The 11,391-nt window shown below is 48.2% G+C and overlaps 1 protein-coding gene across 2 annotated transcripts; it reads left to right on the top strand.

The window, feature by feature from the left end:
• The first annotated feature begins 3,214 nt into the window (after positions 1–3,214).
• LOC124042681 lies at positions 3,215–6,519 on the top strand. 2 transcript variants are annotated; one of them, XM_046360767.1, is made up of 4 exons: positions 3,215–4,753; positions 4,868–5,019; positions 5,090–5,215; positions 5,258–6,519. In XM_046360767.1, the coding sequence occupies exons 1-4, from the start codon at positions 4,636–4,638 to the stop codon at positions 6,116–6,118; spliced, it is 1,257 nt and encodes a 418-aa protein (XP_046216723.1). In that variant the 5' UTR covers positions 3,215–4,635; the 3' UTR covers positions 6,119–6,519. The 2 variants fall into 2 exon arrangements, with proteins under 2 accessions (XP_046216723.1, XP_046216722.1); XM_046360766.1 differs by having other exon boundaries at positions 5,090–6,519.
• The last annotated feature ends 4,872 nt before the right edge of the window (positions 6,520–11,391 follow it).

Below are 11,391 nucleotides of genomic sequence, written 5' to 3'. Positions count from 1 at the left end.
GACATGGAGAGGGGGTGAGGAGGAGGTGTCTCTCGACTATTGACATGGAGAGGGGGTGAGGAGGAAGGGTCTCTAGACTATTGAGAGGGGGTTAGGAGGAAGGGTCTCTAGACTATTGAGAGGGGGTGAGGAGGAAGAGTCTCTCGACTATTGACATGGAGAGGGGGTGAGGAGGAAGAGTCTCTAGACTATTGAGAGGGGGTGAGGAGGAAGAGTCTCTCGACTATTGACATGGAGAGGGGGTGAGGAGGAGGTGTCTCTCGACTATTGACATGGAGAGGGGGTGAGGAGGAGGTGTCTCTCGACTATTGACATGGAGAGGGGGTGAGGAGGAAGGGTCTCTAGACTATTGAGAGGGGTTAGGAGGAAGGGTCTCTAGACTATTGAGAGGGGGTGAGGAGGAAGAGTCTAGACTATTGACATGGAGAGGGGGTGAGGAGGAAGAGTCTCTAGACTATTGACATGGAAAGGGGGTGAGGAGGAAGGGTCTCTAGACTATTGACATGGAGAGGGGGTGAGGAGGAAGGGTCTCTAGACTATTGAGAGGGGGTGAGGAGGAAGAGTCTCTAGACTATGGAGAGGGGGTGAGGAGGAAGAGTCTCTAGACTATTGACATGGAGAGGGGGTGAGGAGGAAGAGTCTCTAGACTATTGAGAGGGGGTGAGGAGGAAGAGTCTCTCGACTATTGACATGGAGAGGGGGTGAGGAGGAGGTGTCTCTCGACTATTGACATGGAGAGGGGGTGAGGAGGAAGAGTCTCTAGACTATTGAGAGGGGGTTAGGAGGAAGGGTCTCTAGACTATTGAGAGGGGGTGAGGAGGAAGAGTCTCTAGACTATTGACATGGAGAGGGGGTGAGGAGGAAGGGTCTCTAGACTATTGAGAGGGGGTGAGGAGGAAGAGTCTCTAGACTATTGAGAGGGGGTGAGGAGGAAGAGTCTCTCGACTATTGAGAGGGGGTGAGGAGGAAGAGTCTAGACTATTGACATGGAGAGGGGGTGAGGAGGAAGAGTCTCTAGACTATTGACATGGAAAGGGGGTGAGGAGGAGGGTCTCTAGACTATTGACATGGAGAGGGGGTGAGGAGGAAGGGTCTTTAGACTATTGAGAGGGGGTGAGGAGGAAGAGTCTCTAGACTATTGAGAGGGGGTGAGGAGGAAGAGTCTCTAGACTATTGACATGGAGAGGGGGTGAGGAGGAAGAGTCTCTAGACTATTGAGAGGGGGTGAGGAGGAAGAGTCTCTAGACTATTGACATGGAAAGGGGGTGAGGAGGAGGGTCTCTAGACTATTGACATGGAGAGGGGGTGAGGAGGAAGGGTCTTTAGACTATTGAGAGGGGGTGAGGAGGAAGAGTCTCTAGACTATTGAGAGGGGGTGAGGAGGAAGAGTCTCTAGACTATTGACATGGAGAGGGGGTGAGGAGGAAGAGTCTCTAGACTATTGACATGGAGAGGGGGTGAGGAGGAAGGGTCTCTAGACTATTGAGAGGGGGTGAGGAGGAAGAGTCTCTCGACTATTGAGAGGGGGTGAGGAGGAAGAGTCTAGACTATTGACATGGAGAGGGGGTGAGGAGGAAGAGTCTCTAGACTATTGACATGGAAAGGGGGTGAGGAGGAGGGTCTCTAGACTATTGACATGGAGAGGGGGTGAGGAGGAAGGGTCTTTAGACTATTGAGAGGGGGTGAGGAGGAAGAGTCTCTAGACTATTGAGAGGGGGTGAGGAGGAAGAGTCTCTAGACTATTGACATGGAGAGGGGGTGAGGAGGAAGAGTCTCTAGACTATTGACATGGAGAGGGGGTGAGGAGGAAGGGTCTCTAGACTATTGAGAGGGGGTGAGGAGGAAGAGTCTCTCGACTATTGACATGGAGAGGGGGTGAGGAGGAGGTGTCTCTAGACTATTGACATGGAGAGGGGGTGAGGAGGAAGAGTCTCTAGACTATTGACATGGAGAGGGGGTGAGGAGGAAGGGTCTCTAGACTATTGAGAGGGGGTGAGGAGGAAGAGTCTAGACTATTGACATGGAGAGGAGGAGGAGGAAGAGTCTCTAGACTATTAAGAGGGGGTGAGGAGGAAGAGTCTCTAGACTATTGACATGGAGAGGGGGTGAAGAGGAAGGGTCTCCAGATTATTGACATGGAGAGGGGGTGAGGAGGAAGGGTCTCTAGACTATTGACATGGAGAGGGGGTGAGGAGGAAGGGTCTAGACCAGGGGTGTCAAACATACGGCCCGCGGGCCGGAACCGGCCCCCAAGGAGGTTCGATCAGGCCCGCAGGATAATTTGAAAGTGGAAAAAATGCATAAAAGACATGGAATTAATATTTTTAATTCGCTGCAATTCATGGATTATCCGCTAAGGAGCGCACTCTTTCCATCAGAGTAGAAGACAAGCCGCATCACTGAGACAGACTGAAAACAGCAGACGGTATCAATGCGCCATCTGCTGCTTGTTATGACGTTGTTAATACCTTGGTCTCTACCTCTCCGCTACACCCTCATTAGCCAAAATGTCGTTATCCAAACGGAGAAAAGTAGATAAGGAGTGTAGAATTTTCAAAGAAAAATGGACCACGTCCTATTTATTTACAGAGATGCGCGGAAAACCTTTGTGCTTGGTGTGTTTGCAACAAGTTTCGGTATTGAAGGAATATAATATTCGACGCCACTACGAGACTGATCACAGCGAAAAATATGACGGCTTGCAAGGACAACTGAGAAGAGATAAGATTAACGAATTGCTGGCGGGTCTGAGGAAACAGCAGTCAACTTTCATCCAGAGCCGAGAAGTCAGTGAAGCAGCGGTAAAAGCCAGCTACCTAATTGCTAGCGAAATAGCATTAGCATCGAAGCCGTATTCCGACGGTGACTTTGTTAAACGATGCATGATGAAGGCGGCTGAACTTGTATGTCCCGAGAAGCGACAAGCTTTTGCCAATATTAGCCTGACGAGGAATACTATAGCAGAGAGGATTTCGGAACTATCGGCAGATGTAGACAGTCAATTGAAACAGAGAGTCAAGTCATTTATTGCATTTTCCGTGGCAATTGACGAGAGCACTGACGAGTTGCAATGCATATTTGTGAATGATAAAAGTAAATTGCACATTTGTCTAAGGAAATATGAGGTGTTTCATGAAATGTTTTGTAAAAGGATAGTTCATTAAATTTCAATATTTTCCTAACGTTCTTGTGCTTCTTTACACCAAAACAAAGGAAAGACATGATATTTTGGTTATTTATAGCAGAGTATGGTATAATTTTAATGGTCCGGCCCACTTGACATCTCCCTAGGCCGTATGTGGCCCACGATGCGAAATGAGTTTGACACCCCTGGTCTAGACTATTGACATGGAGAAGGGGTGAGGGGGAAGGGTCTAGACTATTGACATGGAGAGGGGGTGAGGAGTCTCTAGACTATTGACATGGAGAGGGGGTGAGGAAGAGGTGTCTCTAGACTATTGACATGGTGAGGAGGAAGAGTCTCTAGACTATTGACATGGAGAGGGGGTGTGGAGGAAGGGTCTAGACTATTGACATGGAGAGGGGTGCGGAGGAAGGGTCTCTAGACTATTGACATGGAGAGGGGGTGAGGAAGAGGTGTCTCTAGACTATTGACATGGAGAGGGGGTGAGGAGGTGTCTCTAGACTATTGACATGGAGAGGGGGTGAGGAGGAAGGGTCTAGACTATTGACATGGAGAGGGGGTGAGGAGGAAGGGTCTAGACTATTGACATGGAGAGGGGGTGAGGAAGAGGCGTCTCTAGACTATTGACATGGAGAGGGGGTGACGAGGAGGTGTCTAGACTATTGACATGGAGAGAGGGTGAGGAAAAAGAGTCTCTAGACTATTGACATGGAGAGGGGGTGAGGAGGTGTCTCTAGACTATTGACATGGAGAGGGGGTGAGGAGGTGTCTCTAGACTATTGACATGGAGAGGGGGTGAGGAAGAGGCGTCACTAGACTATTGACATGGAGAGGAGGAAGCATCTCTAGACTATTGAGAGGGGGTGAGGAAGAGGCGTCTCTAGACTATTGAGATGGAGAGGGGGTGAGGAGGTGTCTCTAGACTATTGACATGGAGAGGGGGTGAGGAAGAGGTGTCTCTAGACTATTGAGATACAGTCCCTAGTCGGTGCAAGGGGGGCAGGGTGACATAAATAAACACACAGAAATGGACCAAACTGGTTTGGGATGAAGGTGACCTTAGAACAAGGTTGTGTGTCTTGAGAGTGAAACCAGGGCTCATCCAAGGCGTGGCCTTCCTTCACCCCTGACAGGATGGGATGGAAACCCTGTATGTGTTCTCAGGTCTGTCCGTTGGCCGTAGTTAGTCGTTGACTACTGGCAGTGCAAGTGTGCGTGTGCGTGTGCGTGTGCGCGTGCGTGTGTGTTGTTGCAGAAACTAACCTGTTTTGATCCTGTCAGTTGACATCACTGCTTTTGTTCGTGGCTTAGTTTGCCTTTTAATCAAGAGAATGAGGAAGGAAGGAAGCTATTTTTATTTGATTTTGTCCGTAAATAAATGTAGCCCAGTCCTTTAAAAATAAAAATAAATCCCCCAAATAAAAAAAACATGTACTGAAAACCACAAAGTCCAACTTGATGTAGTTTGTAGTTTTGGAGCCACACCATTCATGACTCCTGAGAGAAATAAAGTGTCGATGTTGAGTTGGAACGGAACCTGGCAGCTACTTCAACACCAGGAAGTGAGGAGCACAGAGCCTGTTCAAGAGGTCCTTCCAGAACGTCCAGGTAGAAATGTGTTGTGTTGAATGGATGTGATTGGCTGTCTGAATTCCTATTCTATTTCTAAATACAACGTTCAGAACATTTCACATCACTGAGAATACACCCCCATCTCTACAGACCCTGGGTCACACCCCCATCTCTACAGACCCTGGGTCACACCCCCATCTCTACAGACCCTGGGTCACATCACTGAGAATACACCCCCATCTCTACAGACCCTGGGTCACATCACTGAGAATACACCCCCATCTCTACAGACCCTGGGTCACATCACTGAGAATACACCCCCATCTCTACAGACCCTGGGTCACACCCCCATCTCTACAGACCCTGAGTCACATCACTGAGAATACACCCCCATCTCTACAGACCCTGGGTCACATCACTGAGAATACACCCCCATCTCTACAGACCCTGGGTCACATCACTGAGAATACACCCCCATCTCTACAGACCCTGGGTCACATCACTGAGAATACACCCCCATCTCTACAGACCCTGGGTCACCTCCATCTCTACAGACCCTGGGTCACACCCCCATCTCTACAGACCCTGGGTCACACCTCCATCTCTACAGACCCTGGGTCACACCCCCATCTCTACAGACTCTGGGTCACCCCCATCTCTACAGACTCTGGGTCACCCCCATCTCTACAGACCCTGGGTCACCTCCATCTCTACAGACCCTGGGTCACCTCCATCTCTACAGACCCTGGGTCACACCTCCATCTCTACAGACCCTGGGTCACATCACTGAGAATACACCCCCATCTCTACAGACCCTGGGTCACCTCCATCTCTACAGACCCTGGGTCACACCCCCATCTCTACAGACCCTGGGTCACACCTCCATCTCTACAGACCCTGGGTCACACCCCCATCTCTACAGACTCTGGGTCACCCCCATCTCTACAGACTCTGGGTCACCCCCATCTCTACAGACCCTGGGTCACCTCCATCTCTACAGACCCTGGGTCACCTCCATCTCTACAGACCCTGGGTCACACCTCCATCTCTACAGACCCTGGGTCACACCTCCATCTCTACAGACCCTGGGTCACACCTCCATCTCTACAGACCCTGGGTCACACCTCCATCTCTACAGACCCTGGGTCTCCTCCATCTCTACAGACCCTAGGTCTCCTCCATCTCTACAGACCCTGGGTCACATCACTGAGAATACACCCCCATCTCTACAGACCCTGGGTCACCTCCATCTCTACAGACCCTGGGTCACCTCCATCTCTACAGACCCTGGGTCACACCCCCATCTCTACAGACCCTGGGTCACACCTCCATCTCTACAGACCCTGGGTCACACCCCCATCTCTACAGACCCTGGGTCTCCTCCATCTCTACAGACCCTAGGTCTCCTCCATCTCTACAGACCCTGGGTCACTCCTCCATCTCTACAGACCCTGGGTCACACCTCCATCTCTACAGACCCTGGGTCACCTCCATCTCTACAGACCCTGGGTCACACCTCCATCTCTATAGACCCTGGGTCTCCTCCATCTCTACAGACCCTGGGTCACTCCTCCATCTCTACAGACCCTGGGTCACTCCTCCATCTCTACAGACCCTGGGTCACTCCTCCATCTCTACAGACCCTGGGTCACTCCTCCATCTCTACAGACCCTGGGTCACACCTCCATCTCTACAGACCCTGGGTCACACCTCCATCTCTACAGACCCTGGGTCACACCTCCATCTCTACAGACCCTGGGTCACACCTCCATCTCTACAGACCCTGGGTCACACCTCCATCTCTACAGACCCTGGGTCACACCCCCATCTCTACAGACCCTGGGTCACACCTCCATCTCTACAGACCCTGGGTCACACCTCCATCTCTACAGACCCTGGGTCACACCTCCATCTCTACAGACCCTGGGTCACACCTCCATCTCTACAGACCCTGGGTCACCTCCATTTAATTTTTCTTTCTTGTTCATTCCTTGGTATCTGATTGGTTGGCACGAGTCCCATGAAAAGGAGCTGTGGTACTCTGGGTGAATGACGAAAAGGTGGCGAGGGTGTTTTTAACACCAGGTGTGGCGGTTCCTGTCGTTCTGAGATGAAACGAACTCCAGCTTGTTTCTCTCCGTGAAAAAGGAGACGACTCACAGAAACCTGAACTCTACACTTCTTCCTGCTCCAGGACTTGAGAAGAACGGCCTGAGAGGAATCACAGTTAAAAGTTAGACAATAACATGTGCAGAAAAGGGGCTTATAAAGACCTGTGTCCCCTGTCCTAGTTCTACCTGTGTCCCCTGTCCTAGTTCTACCTGTGTCCCCTGTCCTAGTTCTACCTGTGTCCCCTGTCCTAGTTCTACCTGTGTCCCCTGTCCTAGTTCTACCTGTGTCCCCTGTCCTAGTTCTACCTGTGTCCCCTGTCCTAGTTCTACCTGTGTTCCCTGTCCCACTGTGTTCCCTGTCCCACTGTGTTCCCCGTCTCTGTGTTCCCCGTCTCTGTGTTCCCCGTCTCTGTGTTCCCCGTCTCTGTGTTCCCCGTCTCTGTGTTCTGTCTCTCTGTGTGTGTTCTGTTTCTCTCTGTGTTCTGTTTCTCTCTCTGTGTTCTGTCTCTCTCTCTGTGTTCTGTCTCTCTCTGTGTGTTCTGTCTCTCTGTGTGTTCTGTCTCTCTCTGTGTGTTCTGTGTGTTCTGTCTCTCTCTGTGTGTTCTCTCTCTCTGTGTGTTCTGTCTCTCTCTGTGTGTTCTGTCTCTCTCTGTGTTCCCTGTCTCTCTCTGTGTTCCCTGTCTCTCTCTCTGTGTTCTGTCTCTCTCTGTGTGTTCTGTCTCTCTCTGTGTGTTCTGTCTCTCTCTGTGTGTTCTGTCTCTCTCTGTGTGTTCTGTGTGTTCTGTCTCTCTCTGTGTGTTCTGTCTCTCTCTGTGTGTTCTGTCTCTCTCTGTGTGTTCTGTCTCTCTCTGTGTGTTCTGTCTCTCTCTGTGTGTTCTGTCTCTCTCTGTGTGTTCTGTCTCTCTCTGTGTGTTCTGTCTCTCTCTGTGTGTTCTGTCTCTCTCTGTGTTCCCTGACTCTGAGTGTAGGTGAGGTCATGATCACTGTTTCTGTACAGCCGACAGTCAAACTGAAGATGCAAACACGTCTGTGCTGAAAATAAAGTTATTTCGTAAAGATGGTCTGTGTTGTTTATGATAAGGGCCACATACCATAACCACGCTATGAAATAACATCACAAATTGTATGAAATGTGAATAGATTAATTTGTGATGTTCTAACTAAAAGCCCTAAATGTTTGCATATCATAGCATGAAGAAAGTAATCCCTTTAATGTTTACATAGTGGTTTACCGAGTTCAAAGTATTCAATCCCCTTTCCACATTTTGTTGCGTTCAAGCCTGAATTTGAAATGTGTCACGAGCCCGACACACAATACTAACCTAAATGACAGTGAAGAACAGGAGGCCTGTACAGAATAAACAGTCAAAACTTGCAATGAGGCACTGAGTACCACTCTAAATATTTTCAAGTATCTTGGTGGCTGCATCATGTTATGGGTATGCTTGTCAACAGCAAACACTAGGGATTTTTTTGGGGGGGGATCTGCTTTCCACCAGACACTGGGAGACAAATTCACTGTTCGGTAGGACAAAAACACAAAGCCAAATATACACTGGAGTTGGTTACCGAGACGATATTGAATGTTCCTGATTGGCCTAGTTACAGTTTTGACTTAAATTGTCATAAATCTATGGAAAGACCTGAAAATCACTGTCTAGCAATGATCAACAACCAACTTGACTGAGTACTTATGTAAATGAGCTATTTCTGTATTTAATTTTCAATAAATTCACAAACATTTCTAAAAACATGTTTTCACTTTGTCATTATGGGGTATTGTGATGTCAGATGGGTGTGGGGAAAAAAATCAAATAAATGTTGATTTCAGGCTGTAACAACAACATGTGGAATAAGTCCAGCTGTTTAATAATCTACATACAGAGAAGGACCAGGAAGTGTCACAATGCAGACAGACTGGAAGGGTAAGAGACGTTTTAATACCATGTGGACAAGGTCAGGACAAAGGATGCGTGTCAGCGTGAACACTGAGCAAAAACATGCAACAATTTCAGAAGATTTGTACTAAGTTAGAGTTTATATAAGGAAATCAGGAAATGGAAATACTCCGCCTTCCACTCCTATAACACTTGTCAGGTCATGATGGAAATGTAAGATGTGAAACGGCTAGCTTAGTTAGCGGTGGTGCTAATAGCGTTTCAATCAGTGACGTCACTTGCCCTGAGACCTTGAAGTAGTGGTTCCCCTTGCTCTGCAAGGGCCGCAGCTTTTGTAGAGCGATGGGTAACGATGCTTCGAGGGGTGACTTGTTGATGTGTGCAGAGGGTCCCTGGTTCGAGCCCGGGTCGGGGCGAGGGGACGGACATAAGGTTATACTGTTACACAGACTTAGGGGTCAGTGGTCTAAGGTGAGAGTAAAGGGTAAGGTGTAGGGAAAGACTAACGTCACCTTTCTGCATGTCCCCTACCAATGGACTATCCTCTGTCCCATGGAACATTCCTAATGGTCTGTACAGTGCATTATGAAAGCATTCAGACCCGTTGACTTTTTCCACCTTTTGTTTAAAAATCGGGAGAGAAGGGCCTTGTTTTTGGTTCTGACATGCACTGTCAACTGTGGGACCTTATATAGACAGGTGTGTGTCTTTTCCAAATCATGTCCAATCACTTGAATTTACCACAGGTGGACTCCAATCAAGGTTGTGGAAACGGTACAACAGTCTGCCTCCACACACCAACCCCTCCAGAGAGGACAGACGGTACAACAGTCTGCCTCCACACACCAACCCCTCCAGAGAGGACAGACGGTACAACAGTCTGCCTCCACACACCAACCCCTCCAGAGAGGACAGACTGTACAACAGTCTGCCTCCACACACCAACCCCTCCAGAGAGGACAGACTGTACAACAGTCTGCCTCCACACACCAACCCCTCCAGAGAGGACAGACTGTACAACAGTCTGCCTCCACACACACACATTAGAACCTTCAGATATATACCCACTAATAGAGCACATTGCAAAACAGTCACACACGTTAAGCCTTATGTGAAATGACATCTGTGCTCATCCGTTCCTGTGTTTCACCTACAGGAAGTGGTCTATCTCCTGCAGCAGCTCCATGTCTATGGATCCTTACCTACAGGAAGTGGTCTATCTGCTAGAGCAACTCCATGTCTACAGATGTGCTCTACTGAACATGAGGGATCTGAAGGATTGAAACTCTATATCCAGCGTCTCTATGGAGAATGAAAATTAGAGTCAACTGCAAAGCCAATTTAGTTATTCTCACATTACACACTGTCCCCGTCTCTCCCTAGAGAAACATGTCATTATACTTCAGTATGTAGAGCCATACCATGCAAGGCAGTGAAGGGCAAACAGTGTTGTGCCTGCCTGTATGGGTAGTGTTACTGTCAATACTGCCAGCTTCAATCTGCACCCAGTAGAGCAGGTGTAGACGTAACTGTACCTATTGCGCTACAGAGAGAGTATACTCACCACATTCCTTTAATCTCTGCCATTATTAGGTGGAAGTGTTACGTTCCCCAACGAGAAGCCCAAAATGGTCACTCAAACAGAAGGGGGAACTACCAGTCACTGACAACAACCAAAACCAAACAGCTGGGGTTCTGAAAGACTACTGTCCACTGAAAGTTGGTTAGTAAGAACTGGGACCTAAATGACACCTACCGTGAGCAACCACTAAAGTTGCCCGAACAAAATAAAAAATAACACCAAAATTAAAGACAGGAAGCAAACCAAAATGTGGCACAAAAAAAACCCCCAGGGAAGATCATATAAAATACTGTTTTACAGTCATCAAATAGGGCACACCAACTAAAGTTGCTAACCCTCCACATCTTATAAGACAACTGGAGTTCTGGGCCATCGCAGGTGAAACTCCTTCCCACTAACAAGATGACAAACCAAGACAGGTGTAACACATACTGACTAACGAGGTGACCCCAATTTGTGGGCCCCACATGCTAACGTGCTAATGTTTTTTCATTGTTGCTCACTAATCAGGAACCGATTTAGACCTGGGACAACAGGTGGGTGCAATTAATTATCAGGTAGACCAGAAAACCAGCAGGCTCAGGACCTCGTAGGGTAAGAGTTCAATACCCCTGACCTATAATTAGGTCCCTACACCTATAGACAATTGCTGCTAATGAATTCATACTCATCTGATGACAGATAGAGGGTGATGGTCAAACTTGGTACAGTATGTCACTGTATCCTGTTAGCACTGAAGCGGTGTGCCCTAGTATGAAGTCCACTGTGTGCAGCTCACCCTGCACTGACATAAATAACATGAGCATGTCTACTTCTGCTAAACTTACCAGTAAAAGCAATGAAAACAAGCAAGCATCCCAGAAAAGTGATAAACACTAGCCCACATTAACATATGTAGCTTAAGAAACATGAAATAAATAATTTGCGAGTAACAGATGACATTAATTTTCTGACAATCTCTGAAATTCACTTAGATAATACCTTTGATGATACAGTGGTATTAATAAATGGTTATAACATCTACAGAAAAGACAGAACTGCCAAAGGTGGAGGTGTTGCTGTTTATATTCAGAACCACAATCC

Source organism: Oncorhynchus gorbuscha, linkage group LG09, assembly GCF_021184085.1.
Source record: "Oncorhynchus gorbuscha isolate QuinsamMale2020 ecotype Even-year linkage group LG09, OgorEven_v1.0, whole genome shotgun sequence".
Classification (NCBI taxonomy): Eukaryota; Metazoa; Chordata; class Actinopteri; order Salmoniformes; family Salmonidae; genus Oncorhynchus; species Oncorhynchus gorbuscha.
This window is presented reverse-complemented; position numbering and strand designations above follow the sequence as displayed.

Excerpts from the sequence above, each read along its gene's own strand:
- LOC124042681 (XM_046360766.1), top strand. The coding sequence starts at position 4,636 with ATGACTCCTGAGAGAAATAAAGTGTCGATGTTGAGTTGGAACGGAACC. Across the intron at positions 4,754-4,867 it reads GGTCCTTCCAGAACGTCCAG|ACCCTGGGTCACACCCCCAT; the intron begins GTAGAAATGTGT and ends CCATCTCTACAG. Across the intron at positions 5,020-5,089 it reads CTCTACAGACCCTGGGTCAC|ATCACTGAGAATACACCCCC; the intron begins ATCACTGAGAAT and ends ACCCTGAGTCAC.